The sequence below is a fragment of the Nyctibius grandis genome, chromosome 7 (genome assembly GCF_013368605.1).
Source record: "Nyctibius grandis isolate bNycGra1 chromosome 7, bNycGra1.pri, whole genome shotgun sequence".
NCBI lineage: Eukaryota > Metazoa > Chordata > Aves > Nyctibiiformes > Nyctibiidae > Nyctibius > Nyctibius grandis.
The window spans coordinates 38,013,126-38,031,807 of NC_090664.1; the positions used below are offsets into that span (position 1 = coordinate 38,013,126).

Here is an 18,682-nt window from a genome sequence, read left to right on the forward strand (position 1 = left end):
TACAGCAAATTGACTGAAATCTTTATAAGACGAGCAGCACCAGGCTTCTATATACGTTTTTCATTTTGAGGGAGCACTATTATAAGCAATGCTGTTTTCAAAGCTCTGAGCTTCTTGTTGATTATTTAGCTGTACTTTAACGGACTCTCAATTGGATTCTGAGTGAGAATGCAGACTGTTATAGCAGTGATAAAGTAATGAACATGTACTCTTGAAAGATTCTTCTGACTTTTTTCTAAAAGGTTAGATTTTGAGTAAATCATAATAAAGCTCAAAGGACTACAGACAAAAATTAGTTAACAAACTCAATATAATTTGCTGGAAGCATTCCTGTTTTCCCAGTTCTCTGAACAGTACCATACATCCAGCCATCATCAATTGGTTGCACATTGATGATATAATCACCATCCCTGAAGGAAACTTCATCTTCATCTTGAGCACTGTAGTCATACATAGCTCTGTATGTTCTCTGTTGAAGGAAAGAAAACAAGGCTGTAAAGTCTCAAGCCTAAAAAGAGATAGATTCCTTCTCTTCTTTGCACAAAGAAAAAGAGCAGGACAAAGAACACAGGGAGCAAGGCAGAGAGAGAAATCACAAGTTACCTGCTGAAAAGAAACAGTACACCCTCCACCCTGTCAAATATACAATGAATGCAAAGTCCTTGTACCAGCAGATCTCAAGCCATTCACTGCCTCTTGACATACTCCAACTGTTGTTTCATATATTCACTAGTAACTGTTCATTACGTGCAGCCACGGCTAGCTGTGCTTCTGCTCCCTATTTGCATGATTCCCAAATAGCTTCTCCTATGTCTTCACTACAGACAAGAAACACAGTCTTCATCCAGGTCGTTAACTTTGCCATCTCAATGAATGTCCTTAATTTCATTAGGATTTTACCCCAAATTAAGAATTAGGAATATATTATTATCTAATGGAAAACAAGACAAACAAGATTTCAAAAAGTCTGCAAAAATAAGTTTTATGAATACTCATTTTTGCATATTCAGAGAAAAGACTGATCTAAACAGAACACAAAATCCTATCATTAGCTAAGCCAAATTTCTCTACACCTCTGTCCACTGTAAGCCAAGATTTCCATTTTCTTTCTAAATAGAGTATTTATTTCCACTCATACCCAATAAAATGCTATCATTTACTAGAATTCAAAGTGGATTTTCAAACTCAGAGGGAACAGTCTCCCCTTGTATCTTAACAGCAAAACAAAACTAGCTCATTTTCAAATTCACAGGAGTACTTTCTTTTCCTTACCCTGTCTCTTGACAGCAGCCAAGAGCAGTTCAAGCATCACTGATAATATTGAATTTCCCTACCAGCAATTTTTTATATCTCACCATATCTAGCTGGATTTTTCTGGTACAATGACTTAAAGAGAAAAAAGGTAAAAACTGTCAATGTTTGAGTTAATGCCTAGTACTATTGTCTGAACCTCTTAAGAGACGGCAAACTTTGTTCTGCTTCCCAGCTGAGGAAAACAACTCTGGATTAGTTTTAGTCCATCCCATATATGTTTTTTTGAGTTTTTTTTAACGAAACTATTTTCAGAAACGATGGAGATTCCTCCACACACAGTGAGTAAGCCATCTGTCACATGTTGGAAATGTGGGATCATCTAACCTAAACATTATAGGGCAACTAATTTTTACTGTTCCCATGCTCAAAATACACTTTTTGTCTTGATTCTGCCTTTACCATTGGTACAGCAGATTAAACTCTACAGAGAAATCTGTAGTTAAACACTGGAGACCACTACCTTTCCTGACAAGCCTATTCTGAACTGTATTTGAATCTTGCTCTGTATAATTGTTCTCTGCTGTGCCTTGTAATGTTGCTGCCCTACAGGCTGTGCCCAAGAGTGATTTTAACCAAGAGGTATGGGGTTTCTTGGAGGTTCTTTAATGTCTTCCAAGGATTCATGTAAGGTGATGAAAAAAAAAAAAAGCATCATTGTTTATGCACTAAATCAAACAAACTAGTTGGGAAGGTTCTATCATCACTGAAAATTCCTTAATGATTCACAAACCAGAAAACTGCCAATCAGGAGACCCTAAGGAATGGTTCCTGCCTTTCAGAATCTTACTTTTTCCAACTATGTCAACTGATCTCTCCACTGAGCCTTGAAACAAACTCCAAATAAACAGTAAAAAATATGCTATTACAATAAGCTCAGCAGCCATTATTGTCCTTTAAACAATTTATTCCAAAAAGGTCCATTTAAGAAAAATGGTAGGAAGTCCATATCTGGCACAAGGCAGAGAATGGATTTTCCTCTGAGCCATGCTTATATGTCTCCCTTAAATGGGGGAAGACTGGCAGAAAAGATTAAATGTTTAATTAGACTAACATATACTTGGAAAAAAAACAGATTTTTTGCTCACCCAGGATGCTCACTCATCCTTAGAACATCAAGGTATAGAACGTACTACTGCTGTCTCCTTTAAGGCAACTTGACTACATCACTGTGGTGGCACAGTTGTGAAGACAAGCCGGTAATTTCAAACTTTAAAAAAATTTATTAGGGCCCTAAACGCTGCTGAGAAACCTAAATTTATGGCCTTAACACCTAATTAGGTGCTAAACGGCTGTCAGGAGAAATCTCCATAATAATCCTGTTAGCATTTAATGCCTAATTATCACTTCAGAGTGCAGTCTGGGCTATATAATTGAGAATTACAATGCTTAAAGGACTCAAAGCAGGGATTTTTGAAATGCATTTTAGTGAATTATTCCTCTGTCAGTAGTGAGTTTAGCAAGTACTGAGAGCAAAGGAGGGTATAAGAAAAGATTGGGGTTTTGTAAAACAGTCAAATACTTACTTATCTCCCACCTCTTCAAAGGTCTAACTTGCAGCTACTGCTTAGACAGAACAGTAAGTCTTGTGCATGTGAAGAACTGAAGCCCAGCTCCCCAGTCAGATTTGAGCTGACAGATGCATATTTCCACTTCATCCATCAGTTTATACTCATTGTATGGATTGCTCCTTGCAAGCAGCTAACTCTCCAATCATCCCCACCCTGATATAACCCATGGGATCTTAATCACTCTCGCCCTAGAGATGACCTGGCCAAACTCAGGCAGTGATGGATGACTTTGTCACCTTCACTGCTTTTAGTTAAGTCTCAAAAACCGCTTGTGCTTTGAGAGCAGTATTCAGGCTGGGATTTCTTTCCTCCTGACTCTTCCTCCTCTTACTTTCTTCTCTTACTTCTTTCTTCCCTCTGCCTGGCTTAGCCAGACAAGGCTGCATCTCTGGCAGTACTGCTCCAAGCCCAGAAACAAACAGGCAGCTGAAAGCAATGAACCTAACATTGTATAAGTTTGTCAGATCTCCTAGGGCATGTCCACACTGCAATTAAGAAGCACTCCAAAGCTGCCTTTCATCTTCAGTCTGTGCAAATTGCTACACTTAAACACGTCTTGAACCTTAGGTTTCCCCCAGCACACACTGGGAACCCCTTGTGCCATTCCAATAGCTGAGTGTAACATGCCCAGCACACCTGGATAAGCTGCACAAGCTAAAGAAAAGATAGTCTTTTGATGTGAAGGTGGAAAGACAAGCGAGCATGTCAGGTTTCTAGCTGCATCCAAGATGCCTCTTTTGGAGCAGAATCATAACCCTGGGGGGTGATAAGATCACGCTCTGTCTTCCTCCCCAGACTGGCAAGTCATCAGCCAGCACAAGGCCAGCAGTCCTTGATTTTCTCCCTCTGGAAATGTTTGGGTTTTATTGTCTTCAAGGAAAACCACTCAGTTTTTAACAGCAGAAAGATCCGTTCAAACTATGATGTTTGCTGTTTCCTTTTTTCCCATCATAAACAGCTATTATCACTTAAAAGAATGTCAAATGACAACAGTTTCACAAAAGGGATAAGAAATCCTATTCAAAGGAGATACTCAGTCAATCCTTTATTTTTTAAATGCTTTAACTTCACTCCCTTCCTCTTCCTTCACATTCCCAGTTCTGGAAGGGGAGGCAAATGATGATTCTCAAAATTATTAAAATTATATTGTTTCAACAGGCAGCCCATCAGGTAATTCAGTGGGAGACAGATATTAGGGAAACAGTAGCCACCTACCTGCCCAGATAGCTGGGAAGGCTGCTAAGCGCATTTCCAGATTTGTGGGCATCTCCATTCTCTATATGCTGGATTTGAAGGCTGGTATTTTGGTCCCCACTGACTAGCAAATCTGCTGGCAAAGCCCAGGCTTCCAGGTATCCTACTTTTTGGACTCTGGCCCTTTTGGAAAGCAGCTATCTCCCCAACTGCTTTGCAATATCCTTGGAAATTAATGGTTGATTCCAGTATCAGCTGCCTCACAGCTGTCATGCAGGTGTCCAAATTGTTTCTCAGGTTACTGGCTCACCCAAAGATGCAGGTATCTGGATCCCAAACTTCCTAGCAAGTCAGCCCCCTCATCCCCCAAGCAGCTGAGAAACTGGCAAGCCTGAAAGCACTCAAACCTCACAGAATGTCATATTTAGAATATAAAATACCATGGAGTTTCAGTCTTAAAGACAAATACAAGTTTCAGGTAATCTTGAAAACAGTTTCTTTCAGCTCAGCAAGCTCTAAGTTTGGTTCATAATTAAATAATTTGTCATCTCTAAAAAAGGTGACAGAGGTAGTAAATATACATCCATGCAGAATAGTTTAAAATTCAAAATTACAAGTCAATGTTTTTAAGGTAAAAGGTGACTGGATCTGAACTATGAAACCTCTAGGCAGTAATATGATCAAAAAAAAAATGATAACCATTAAAACTTAACTTTATATATATAAAGAGTACGAAAAGAAAAAAGAAGCTCAATTTCCTAAAAAACCCAGCTGAATACTCATTCAGCTCTCCTTCCATGACCAGTTACTTCTAAAATGAAATAGTCACTCCAGGTTTACATTCCCATCCACCACAATTAAGAACTTCGTGACTGTGGCCATGGTTTCATGATACAGATGCTTCTCAGTCACCCAGCTGTATAACTCAATTTGGAGCAGGCACAAGTGGATGCATGACTGTTCTGTTGAATTAGAAAGGGCACAGCAATACAGAGTCTGAGCCAGCTTTATACAAGCAGAGATGAGTAATTTGGATAGGCACAAAGCCTGCTAGTACAAAATCAGCAAATCAAAAAATTTGGAACAAATTTAAACCAACAGGGTGATCTTAAGAGATCAGTGGTTTTCATCCAGTGCTAGGAGCCTGAATTCGTCACAGAGCATAACATCAAAGCTCAGCCTGTGAAATACTGTCCAAGCGTTTACTATTTGTTTTAAGTAGGTAGAAGATTCAGTTATTTCTCGGCCTTCTGGAGATCATAAACTATTTTTTAAATGCATCTGACATAGAAGTTCTTGCCACTGCCCTCAGCCACTTAATCTTTTTTTTATACATGAGGACTATCACTTACATTTAGGACTAGGACAGTGAAATAGTCCAACTATAGAATTCAGAGGGACCAATTCACTCATAATAGTGATTTAAGAAATCTCACAATAGCTGATGATGTTGCTTACCAAACAAAATCATTCTTTAAACCCAATACTCACCAGACCTGCTGAATGAGGCTGTGAATGCATGGACCTCATGGACGACATACTGGTCTGATGCATGTATCCATATCCTTGGGACTGGCTTTGCTGATACGCCCCAGGGAGAACAGGAGCTGTGTGTTAAAGAAATATAGACACATTAATGAAGTTTAAAAAAAGGTCCTTATCTAGCATTTTGTAGAAACTGTAGTTATTTGCATTGTAAATTACAATTCCTCAGTATGAAACAGTTCAGAATGATTTCCATATACAACACAAGGCTTTTCATAGGTTGAATTACACATAAATGTAGCCAAAGCTATAACAATATATCCACAAACATTATCAAGGTTAGTCAGAAGGAAAAGCTCAACATACCTTAAGAAGTCTGACCATAAAAAGGCGTGTGAAAGCTTGAGACACCACTAACTCAATTTTGATACTGCCATAGACGATGCACTAAATAACATGTGCCATAAACTGCCATTTTATAAGGGAAGATTGATGAAAAAAGCTATACACTAATACAGTTTTGAAATGTTTCAGTAGAAATTCTCTGCAATTAATTCTCAACTCATTGCAAACTAACTTATTTATTGGGCTACAAACAGAGAAGGACTGTGATTCACAGGAAGAGACAGAAATGTAAAAAAGTGAGCCCACGGCTGGGTTTCCTAGTTTATTCTGATTCCATCAACACTCTTAGCCAAACACAGAGAGATCAATGGTTACTGAAATATTTCTAAGTCCATCTTTTTCAGTATCTTCCTCTTATTTTAACAATGACATTATTTTAACAATTCTGTATGCTAATCATTAATATGTTGACTTTTACTGTGCCAAGAGCTGCTGAAAGAGTTAATACAACCAACAAGGACTCCCTACCTCTATTGCTAACTAGGAAAGCATTCATAAACTTTCCAAATCTGCTGAAACGCCTTACTTCAGCAACAGACCAAAACAGAATGTGTTAAAAACATGTTTGATCAAAAATCTGTGAGAAATATGCACAGTATAAGTGACTACTCACTATTTTCCTAGCAAGCCCAATAAGCATTTTTAAAGCAAATCTGCTTCCATGTTTTTCAAGACTCTCATGCACTCTGAGAATAAAGACTTCTGGCTTGTATGGAGGTTATTAGCCCATCTCCACTGTTATTTACCAGAATTTTACTAGTTCAACTGGAAATTCATTTAGCTACACTGAAAAAAAAAACACATTTCTGTTGATACTTCTTCAAGTGGTCCATTTAGCTGGTATTCTATCTAACTCCTCTGACAAAAGCCATCTTTTGCTTACAGGAGATGCAGCCCATGAGTCAAAAATCTTCAAACATGGAGTCATTCAGCAGTCTGATACTTTCTGAGATACATCTCTTGGGCTTACTGGGAAGTGAAGAACCACTTCTCAATCAGGCATCACACACAGATTCAAAAAGAAGCAAAGCTAACGAGGATTTAATGGGGTTCACAACGTATGGAAGGACCTAGGACTTGTAAAATGAAAAAACATGGAAGAAGCAGGAAACCTCCATTAAAAAAATTATGAGTATTCATATTTGCAGTAATAATACTCTGTCCTTCTCGCTTCTTGAGTGATCAGGACAATAAATGCGTGTGAAAAGGGATCACCAAGAAAATGTTTGATGAACTATTTCAGAAAGAAAAGTCAACAAAATCATTGATTTCAACAAAGGTTTTTCTTAAAACATCCATTTAGTTTTAGTTAGCATATTCAAATGCACTAAATATGTAATTACAATTTGGGATGTTACTTTTTGCTCTACTATACTTGTAAAGATAAGTAACGGTCTACACTTAAGTAGGGTTTTCCTGATTTAGAAAACATGTTTCAAGATATTGTAATGAATAGATTGCTTTGTTAAGTGAGTGAAATTAAAGTGATACAAAGTCAGATGCAACACCGGAACATGATGAATAATGGATGTTTTAGAAGTGCCAAGTTCATTCTAATGACATATGAATACAATGACATTTTAAAGCAGTTTAATCATCAGAGAATTGCTGCTTGTTAACATGTTCACAGGATTATCATGTGTTAAGTGAATAGCCCTAAGTACTTCATCAAATAATATATGTTTCAGTGTTGTTACAAGCTATTTCTACATGACCAGATGTAGCCGTTCATGAGAAAATAGAGAAAAACATAATTTAATCAAAGGTTCTGCAATCAAGCCGGAATGAATATATTTTGCCTAATTCACCACCAGCATAAACATAGGTCAGTTCATAGAAGTCAACGGAGCCTCATCTCCTCATACCAGCAGTAAAGCGGTGATGTGGGTTGAAAACTGAGCACAGCTTGAACTTTTTAACTTAATAGGGAGTAGTATCTTAAGCTGACATTGGCCGCTGACCAGTCAGCACCCTGCCTGCTCTACAGCGACAAAGGGCTGGTAGCTTTTCCTTGGTCCCTATCAGGGGCAGACACCCTGAGAGTCCCTTTCTTCTTCCTAAAAGAAGTGAAGACGCTAGTAGAAACTTTTTACTCTTGATTCCTTCTCCCTAAAACACATCTTTCTTAATTCCTGCCCATCATCTCTTGTCAGCATAAGGCAGCAAGCCTACTGATGGTCTGCTTCATTACAGCCTCCAAATCGACAGGCTTATTTTGGGGAGGATAACCTATGCCTCCTGCCTCTGTGACAACTGTCAGCAGCAGGTCTGAGATGTGCTTTCCCCTTTTGTAATGAGCTTCTCACAAGCTGAGAGAATTCTGACAAACTGTCTCAGCGATCCTGTTTGCTAATTTACCTGCAACGATGGAAACCATAAACCCAGGGAAATAAAGCATTTCCTCCAAAGTGGGAGAAATTTTGGGAAGCATTAAAAGCTGAAGTATTAGAAAAAGATTCTACACAAACAAAAAGAAGGAATTGCTAGGATTAGCTTTGCTAATTACTTTCCAGTCATTTATTTAAGTATCATATATATGAGCATATATATTAGCACATATCAGTGTTGAACACACTTGATTGAATAATTTCACTCTTTTTTTCCATTAAAAGAATACTGTAGTAGGGCTGCAAAAAACGATCAACAGTTTTTTAACATTTTTTTTTACAAAAAATAGTTATGAAATCTCCAGGTGGTTATCTATTTGGAAGATAATTTGGGAATCACATAAATAAGCATATTAGTGAAGAGAAAACAGATCTGAGCTGTGTTTCTGGTGACATACAGATAATTCAAGGTGAGATTAAATGATGCAGAAAAAGAGTTTGACTTTACTCCATCATCACCCATAGTTAACTGCAATCTTTTGGCTCAGACCAAACTATAAAGTTCTATAACATCATTGACTGCAGCAGCAGCAAAAGCAATGGGTTAGTTAACCTAAGGGAACAATAAAACAGAGTGGTGGAACATGAAATTCATTTAGCTGAAGCCAGATTTATTGCTGAGGGAGCTGAGGGCTGACCATTGCTCCCAGAAGTACAGGTGGATATTTTCTCCTGTTGCATTAAGACTTTACCAGATGCATTCTGATGTATCAAAACTTACTTTTTTTCTTGCCCCACTTACCAAGCAAGCCAGATACTCATTTTAAATTATCTACTTGAAGGAATGTATCAGATTTCTCTTACTATATCTTTATAGGCTTCCCCAGAGAAAAGAAAGAGAAAAATGAATGAACATGATAAAAGGTAAACAGAGAGGAAGCCTCCAAGAAAAGGAAGAAGCTGAAAGAATGACAGCGGGTATCAACTTGCTGCAGTAGACAATGGGGTCTGCAGAGTGTGTACTGATCAGGACATGTTTTGAGAAGGACTGGGAAAGAAAAAGGTCAGACTGTGGAAACAGGAGAGGAATAATTAAGAGAGCATTGTGTAACTACAAGGTAAAAAAAATTTATGCTGAAAAGAAACATCATTTAAAGGGCAGGTTCCAAGATATAAGATTTTTGCAAAACCATACTTAAACTCTCCCTCATTCTTTTGTACAGCAGAACCTTGATAATCCATGTTAAAACAATGTAACCCCACTGCTAACTACTGCATTTTTTTGCCCTTTATTACAATACATGCCATTTACTGGACCAGATGTAAAATAATATCACTTCCATTTACTCTTACATATCATGCAGCTTTAAGCATTTATTTCACTTTATGTATTGATGTTTACTCATGTTTACATGAGTAAGCCTACTAGGCTACTAAGACTTCAGAGAACTCACCAAGAATATTGCAACATTTTGTAATAACAACAACATGAGAGAACAGGAACTAAAAAGACAGATGAAGAGTATTATGTGCTTAATTCTAGTGTCTGTAAGAGGATGATCAAGCTATAGATTTTCTGAGGAGCGCAAAAGCTGCAAAAGAGCCAGAATCTTATGTCTTTGTGTTACTGACTCTATGACTAGCTCCCCCAAAACAGATGAAGCTGCTTATGGGAACCATGTTGCTCCACATATATTGAAGTCCTTCCCTGTTTTGCCTTGCTGCTACCTTATTTTCCACAGGTTGCAACATCTAGAGGTCTTAGAAAGTCTCTCCCATAGCTTTCAGTTCCTTTTTTCTTTTGCCCTTCCCCTAGAAATTACTCAGCTATGTCCTATGCAGCAGAAAATATTGTCAAAGTAGTGATGCAATCACACATGGGGAAGTGTAGGGCTGGAGTACATTTCTGGGGTACTTAGGTACACCCCACATCTTGTTCATGTGGATGGGTCACTGCCCGAACTGCACAACCCCCCTGACCACTTCCCAGTCCACGTTACACAACTATATAGCTAAGGAGATACAGCCTTAGGGTAAGCTATTATTGCTGTGTTGAAGCTGGTGGGTAACAACTGATAGCTTTTTAAAGCCTTCTCCAGAAAGTGTCATAGAGGTAACTTTGGTTACACACTCTGGCTCAGTACTTTATTTTTATGGTTTTTATCACCTTCCCCAGATGTTGGCTGCTGCTCCCCATCATTAAAATATTTAAAGTGTTTGGGGTTAAAATTTGTATTGCCAATCACATCCTTGAACAAAGTGGTACATTATCATCACTTACCAAGACTGGCATACTTCAATACTATCAACAGTTTTCACCTCTTTCCTGAGTCTAACCAAGTTTCACGTTTCTAATAACAAAACTACTTCCACAGTAAGGCACCTGACATCACTCAGGGTCTGATTCAGCTATCCTTATGTGCTGAAGTAGTACTTCTCCTCTGGGAGTTGTCCCATCAAAATCTGCGGCAAGACTTTTGATGAAAAGGTACTAATCAACCTGAGTAAGGACAGGAAAAATGAATGCCAAACAGATCTGGCAAAAAAAAAAAAAAAGTAGACTATATGAAAAAGAACAGTTATTTATATATGTATTTCAAGTTATATTTTAAATATATTTACACATAAAATATGTAAAAGTACTATATGTAAGTAACAGAGAGAGTTTCAAAGAGCTTGAATTTAAAGAAAGGAAATAAAGTGAAAAATAAAAGACAATAGAGTACAAAAGAACACACAATAAAAAAAAGAAGGGTCACAATAGAACAATTAAGGTTAGAAGAGACCTCTAGAGGTAATATAGTTTGCCTCCTTTCGGGCCAAATTTGCAGTTAGGTTAGGTTGCTTAGGGCCTTGTCCAATCAATTTTGATTTCAGGATGGAGATTTCAGTACACCTCTTTGGGCAACCACACACCCTCTAATTCCTCCTGTTTTATTTCCCATGCTGTGTATATTCCTGTTTAAGCTCCTGAGATGAGCTCAGCCCAGCATTGTGTTAACCATAGAAGTATCTTGAGAAACAGTTTAAGGAGAGATTTGAAGAAGGCTAATGCATTCATTTTGCAGTTTACATCCTGCCCAAGCATGCACAGCAGGATAAAGGGAACATAACTGTCAACCAATAATTGAATTAGCTTTTTAAAGAAGGCCCATATCAGAGGCTAATCAGAAACAAGAATCTTGATACTTTGGCAGCAAGTAAGGCAGGATAGATACAATGAGGATAGGATGTGAAAGACATAAAAAGAGAAGAAAAGTGGCTTGATTGATATGACAGACGAGCTTTTAGCAGGCTTTTAAAAATTATGTGCTAAACATAATTCTCTGCTAAAGTTCAGAGTCTTGAAAGAACTCAGCAGGAGTTATGAGGTGATACCTCTCAAAGAGGCTATAGGCAGTCAATCCCTGATTCCCACTGCATATCTGAGGTTGATGGTCCATGGGTTGGCTGAGGCAATCCAAACATTCCTTTGACCCTTTCTCTTCCTCTCAGCTGGGTTGTTTTTCTGCTGGCTTGGTGAGCTAAGTCAGCTCAGCAAGGGATCAAACCAGAAACAGATGCAGTGCAAGAAAGGAGGCAGACCAGGTACCCAAGGCCACAGGCAGCAGAAGGCAGCAAACTACTAGATCAGCTCAGCTGTCCCAAGGTATCCCCCTGCCAAGCACTCACTTCTGTGCAATCTCCCTCTGAGTTCAAACCACAAAAGAGCCAAGCCTCTCACAGATGATTCCCTCCAGATGTCCCAGCATCCAGCTCCAAACAATGTATCCCAGGTAATGCAGAACGGTCCTGTGTGCTAGCAAGTGGCACTGCCCAACTATTTGTATCCTAGGTCTCCACAGTATTTGAAACAAGGCATAGTGGAAGTTTAGAGAAGATTAAGCCTAATGCAGCCATCAAGAGCTGTTTACTTGACAGTAAAAACAGATAGCAGGAAACTTAAAGACTTTAATGACTGTGCAAGGACTGCTCAGAGATAGAGATGGTGAAGAGGCTGAGATGAGCTACGGAACTCTGCAGCATCCCAATGGTACAGAGCAAGGGGATAGTCTCCAAATGACATGATAAAAAAGCAGTCACAGAAGTACAGAGAACAAGCAGAAGAGTACAGCTATGTTAGATACAGATAACATTAAGAAAACCTCAGTAATAATTTTCCAGTGCAGAACTGATTGCCAAGAATGTTCCTGTCCCAAATTGGGATGCAAAGAAAAAAAAAAAATCTCAAAGGTTCATGCAAAAAGAAATTTTAAAAATAAAGAAAGAATTTTATGCCAATCATTTCAAAAGATCTAGGTTTAATTTTGATAAATTTCAATGTTTACCATAATCTATGTGACTCTTCAAAATTAAACATATTTCAACAGAAAGCTGGATTCTTTGTTTCAAAAATGTCCTTAACAACCTCAAAACTGAATAACATGGGGTTTTTTGGCATTGAGACATTAATCATAAGTGATCCATTCCTATAAAGAAGTTTGGCATTAAACTGCTCTCTTCTGATGAACAATATTGAAAAATTCCCAGCCATCTCTAAAGTTAAATTGCTCAGCATTAACTTTTCAAATAAGCTAGAAAATGGAAACACATACTCTAAACTGATTATAACTCTCACCTATTATAGAGTTTTTCATTTTCTAGTCAGAAAATAATAGCACAGCACAGTCAAATTTACGGGGAATAGGTCAGTCTGCATAAGCATATAAAAAGCACTAACCTGAAGACTGCAGATGGTGAGACCTGATACAGAACAGTGCTGTTTTTAGAACTGTAGAAAACAACATGGTAAGGCATCTTGGCATTTTTTCTTGTAACAGTATCTTTCCCTTCATTTCTTTTCTTTCTTTTTTTTTTCCCCTGTTTTTCCTGCCCTTCACTCGTCAGTTATGCTGCTTTCACGGATGTCTGAGCTACCAGGCTTGTTGCTCTCACTGGTGCTGTCAGAAGCAGTAGTTTGTCTGCACACTATCCATTACAGGAGTCAGTACTAGTTAGTAAATTGGAATATCAAACCCAGATATAATTAGGTTGTCGAAATAACAACTGAAAGTATGGCCTAATTCACACAGGGTGCTAATAAATATCTGCCATGCTCACCGACCTCATTAGAATTGAAGCTCTGAACTACTTGGAGTCAGTGGCAAATTCAGAACATTACAAGCTTAGGAAGTTTCCATAACCTAAATTATAAAAATACAAGAAATAAACCATGCAATCTTCAAATATTTGAAAAAAAAAATGGGGGGAGAGGCGATCAACAAAATAATTAATCTTGTGTTTAAAATAAAATTAATTGTTCACGATGCAAAAAATCAAAATGTCTCTACTCTCAAGAATACTTACTGACAGACTACAATGGATAAAATAAAATGTTTTATAAAAGAATAAAAGAATTTAAAATTTTATTTTGAATGAAATTACAACATAAGATTACACATAGCTGTTTAGCATATGTCAAAGAAAACAAATTTTGGAAGGAATGACAAAAAGAACATCTAATGTGCTCATGTCACATGGAATCCTGTATTTTATTTGTAATTTGTTTTCCTTTTAGAGGGGGACTATCTCATATTTCAGTTACTCCACAGAGCAAACATACAAAAATTCCACCTGTTCCAAAATTCCTGATTTGTATGAACAGCCAATAATATTAATCCTGGTTACACTGGTCTTTGTTGTACAAGTCCATCATACATCCAATAGCAGGTGGAGTGGGAATTTGGGAAGTACTAGCTAGTCCAGTGGAAGAATGGTCAGCAAACTGCCTCTCTAGTACATCATGGTCTATGTGTCTGGTCATTCAGGCCTTCTCCTTAATTCTTCATATTTTGAGAAATGGTGGATCAGTCAATTCCATTATATTCTTTCTCAGGGCAATTTATTTCTTGAGGTCCATTCTGGCCTCTCTGAAGGGTCTAAATCTCTTTACCGAAAAAAAAAACCAGTCTATCATGGACTTTTTCCTTTAAATAAAAGTAGTACAGCTTTCATTCCCCTTCAGAGGAACTGCACAAAAGGGCTACATCCAGGGAAAGCCCAGGCTCGCACAGTCTCCAGAAGTTATGCCTGCAAGCAGGTATTAAATATCAGAGTCCAGAGAAAAATGAAAGAAAACAAGGATGTCCTGTTTTCTACTGTCAACGTTAAAAGAAAGAGGACAATCAAATGAATATCCATGCTCTTCACCAAAAAAAAAAAAAAAAAAGGATAATACAGGAAAGATTTTTGCCAAGACATTCTTAGGATACTCCTTGAAGCATCATTTCTACTGAGGAACACGGGGTGGAGGATACCAAGTCACAGATCAAAAGCGTTTGGCATCATTAACACATTATTGTAGTTGTAAATCATCATAGAACTGTAAAGTATTAAATACACATAATATTGTGCTCTGACAACAGAAAAGGAGAGGCACCCAGAACTCAAAACAACTCATAGAGTCCCTGCCTGTGACTGTGTCTGACTGTGGGGCAGCAAGGTGGTGAGTGGCAGGCTCACAGCCTGCAAAGAGCACGAGCTAGTCCCATCCTGGCAGAGCAGACAATTTTGATGAACAGAAAATGCCATTAGCTTCCCAGACTGCCTTTGGAAAGGCCATTTAGGACTGTAAGACCATAAACACTCAGAAGAACAGATTTGATAAATGTAATTCCATAGCAGGCCCTTAAAACATAAACTTTTTCACACAAAAGCTAAAGGTATTTGTTATAAAATAGGGTGGTAAATGATCTCCCCAGGAAATTCAATAAGTGAAACATTTCAAAAGGTTATCAGCCTTTAAAAACATAGGAAGAGGTTGTTTGTAGTGTTTGCTCATACTGACATGTTTTTGTGTTTTTTGCTAAAAAAAAAAGGATAAAATGGAAGTGAACATAACACAAAATTACAACTTTGAATGAATGACAACAATTATTGCCTTCATCCAGCTTCTATGAACAGTTGTTTTCGGGATTTTAAAAACTGTATGAATTCTATATCTGACATTCAGCATTTTATGGGCAGTTACAACAATCCACTTACAATTTATTCACTTAAAATACAAACCATTTATCCCCCTTCCAGATCCCACTGACCAGCGCTTACTACAGCACTGTAAAAATAAAACTACCTCAACTACTTGGCTTCTAACCCTAAAACTGGAGTCCTATTTGTCCCCAGTTGTAAACCCTAAAACGTCATTTTAGGGTTATCATGATGAACACAGAATATTCAAAACCAGTTAAACGTAGTGCAACTGACAAAAAATTATGTTTTGAATATTCAACTACAAAATCCTTTCTAGATGTTTAATTCACTCATTTTCCTCACAAAAGCAGATTTAATACATTAAATACTGTATTGCAACCTAAGGACAAAAGAATTACTAACTGGGACTAGAGGAGAACAGATTGTATATTTGGAGCATAGTTTATACAGATGCCATGGGAGTGGGGAGGGGCTTGGCTAGTTGGTTTTGCTTTGGCAGACCCATTGACCTATCTAGATTGTGAAAATGATTTTTTTTTTTTACTATAGTTTCTAAAAGACAAGGTCTTCAACTCATGTCTACAACCTCTAATGCATGTATTTCCACATATATGTTCTACATTATATTATGTCTTAGGAATTGTTCTAGCAGGTCAAAGATAAAAGAACTACCCTCATTCATTTTATATGGATTATAACAGAAACTGCTATGAATATTCTTTTGGAATTAGTCTTCAATGGTAGCCGTACAGTCCAAAGAGTTTAGCCTATGCATCTATTAACAGCTGGTATATCATAACATTTGTATGTATCCCCATTTCCCCTACTGGTACTGTAACTGGGACATAACCAAATCACCGGGCATCCTGCTCTGGAGTTCAGAATATGAATTGCAGTCAGGATTTGGTGTCACTGACAAACAAACCATATCACCAGCTGCACTTCTTGCCTGACATTCCACCTAAGCTGCAGCATGTCTCAGCTGAGAAAACAGAGTACAATATGCCTTTCCTTTCCTTGCACACTGCACCATATTCTTTTATTTATGAAGGCAAAAAATGTCTGAAAGCCAGCCCAAGGCATCCTCGGTCCGAGTAAGGCCACGGTGTACCGCGGGAAGCTGCAATTCCTTCTTAAATTGTGAATAGGTAGGCTTTTGCTCTAGGCTTCCTCACAAATGGAAAGAGTTAGTAAAACGAAGGTTATGTTAACATGTTATATTACCCCCCACGCCTTCAATTACAATTTGAACTCACATTTACTGAACATCAACTGCTGCCCATTTGCATTAAAGACAGAAGCCTGCAAGTTCTTCTCATAGAAGCTGTGCTTTGGTTTCTGTGCAGCTATTTATTTGCATAGTAAGTGTAACCACTCTGAGCAATGGTGGAAGGACAGCATCAACCAGGATCAAGTACGTGACTGCACATAATTTTACTAATGATATTTATTGTCTGTTGGATATAAAATCCTCTGAAGTGTATCAAAAGCTGCTCTAGGGGACCACACTGAACAACTGAAACAACTGCTTGCCAAGGGAGTCATTAACACTTTCAGCTGTTGAGTCACTTGGAAATTTCCCATCCACTTTCTGCTCACTAACTGTTTAAAGGTAAAGGGAACATCAAACTCAGACAGTTGGCAAGGCAAACAGAAGGATCGCCTGAACTGCTGCCACGCTACAGAAATTGAAAACGGGATCTCTTCCGGATTCTCCTCCACCTGGATGTGTGGGAATTGCCTTTTGATGCTGCCATATGTCAGGGCTGTGGGAGAGAAGCACGGGAATGAAAGACAGGCAGAGGGAATCTAAGCAAAAATATTTTGGAAGTGTGGAATGTAAAGCTCTCCCTGGAACATTAACTCATCCTCAGTGAACACACACTGAATGAAAATGTGCTTCCAGATGAATCACGTTTTACATCTTAATATATTACAAGCAATGTGGTATATTCAGTTTTATTCCCAGAGCCCTAAATCAAATCTTAATCAAAACTTAACTTAGCCCTCACTTTGAGTGCTATATGGAGTTTCAAGTTTTACATTAAAAAATCAGGTTTTACAGATACTCCATACCTCTTTTCAGTGGAATAGAATGAAATCTAATTTTCTGGACTAATTTCTCTCATGTTCTGCATTAACAAAGCACTGAGCAGAGGATACTAAAAGTCTGATAGTCCAGACTAGGACAGATAGATTCAACAATGCTCAAGCTAGTGCATAAATGTGGTCCCATTGCCATTCTGGATTCCTAGACTTATGTGGCTTAAAAGGCTGAAACAGACACCAAATTACATATTAAGCAGCCACAAATCTTCTTTTCACAGAAACTTATATAGGAGTTAGCACATGTGTAAGGAACACACCCACACTGTTTCTAACTGAAATGTGAACTCTCGCAACTAACCTTGCTTCTAATTTTCCTTCTTACCTCAAATCTAGAGGTGAAAAGGTATCACCTTTCTAACCCAGGAAACCTCCCACTGTTTTCAATAATTCCTCTATCTGTAATGTCATCATTTTTAATCTGAAAAAGAAAAATTATACCCTTTTGAACATCAGAAATCACTGCAAAACAAGAGGCAGAAGCTAAAAAAGCCAAATACAGCACCTTCAAATGAAAGGTGCTGTTTTCAGAAGGGAGAGAGCTCTGTCCTGCTGCCTGAACAAGCACAGTCCTTTTGGGGTACAGTGTGGTTACAGCAAACCTTTACAAAGGAAACTATATCATTACAACAAAAATCTATTTGGAAATGGAAGACCAGGGGTCACTAGTTTTGAACGAGTGTAAGTTTTCTAACAATGAAAACTGTTCCTGCTAAATAATTTGCAGTATCAGATAGGTACCAAACATATGCATGCACTTGTGCCCATATTACATACACAAAGAAGTATTTAGCCAAGTTCAAAAATATTACAAGAGGTTTATGGGTCATGTATTTATTATTTGACTGCAAGCATTTGTACTACATTATACATTTAAGAACAGAAAATCATCTGATTACCAAGATGGAAAAGCACAGTTTTACCACGACACTGTTGAATGAAAGATGACTCTTTTCCCACACATTAGCTTTCAGGTTGGCAAACCTGCTGGGGGTTTGTGTGTAAAAGAAGCAAAATCAAAGTACTATTTAGTCCGAAATAAAAAAAAAAAAAGTCAGAAACAGATATATGAGTCTGGTGGATAAGAGAAGCGTGGATGTGACCCTCACCAAGAGGGAGTACACAGGGTATTGTTTTGATGTGTTCAGCCTTCTGTGGCAGTGCAGCCTGCTGATACACTTGAAAGGGGACAAGAAACCCACAAAAGCCTAAAGTTATTCCTGTGAAATCTACAATTTCTCTCCCTCTGAATGCCATGTTTGATTACTGGACTCTAGGGAACAACGCCACGGAAACAAAGTTCAGCTACCTAGC

General features: G+C 38.0%; 1 protein-coding gene across 1 annotated transcript in view; it reads right to left on the reverse strand.

Moving 5' to 3' along the window:
• Positions 1–292: 292 nt before the first annotated feature.
• The window catches only part of NEBL (nebulette), a 95,799-nt gene continuing 77,409 nt past the window's right edge, over positions 293–18,682 (reverse strand). Inside the window, 2 exon segments of the mRNA XM_068404923.1 lie at positions 293–469; positions 5,568–5,683. Of these exon segments, the coding sequence (XP_068261024.1) occupies positions 293–469; positions 5,568–5,683 (293 nt within the window).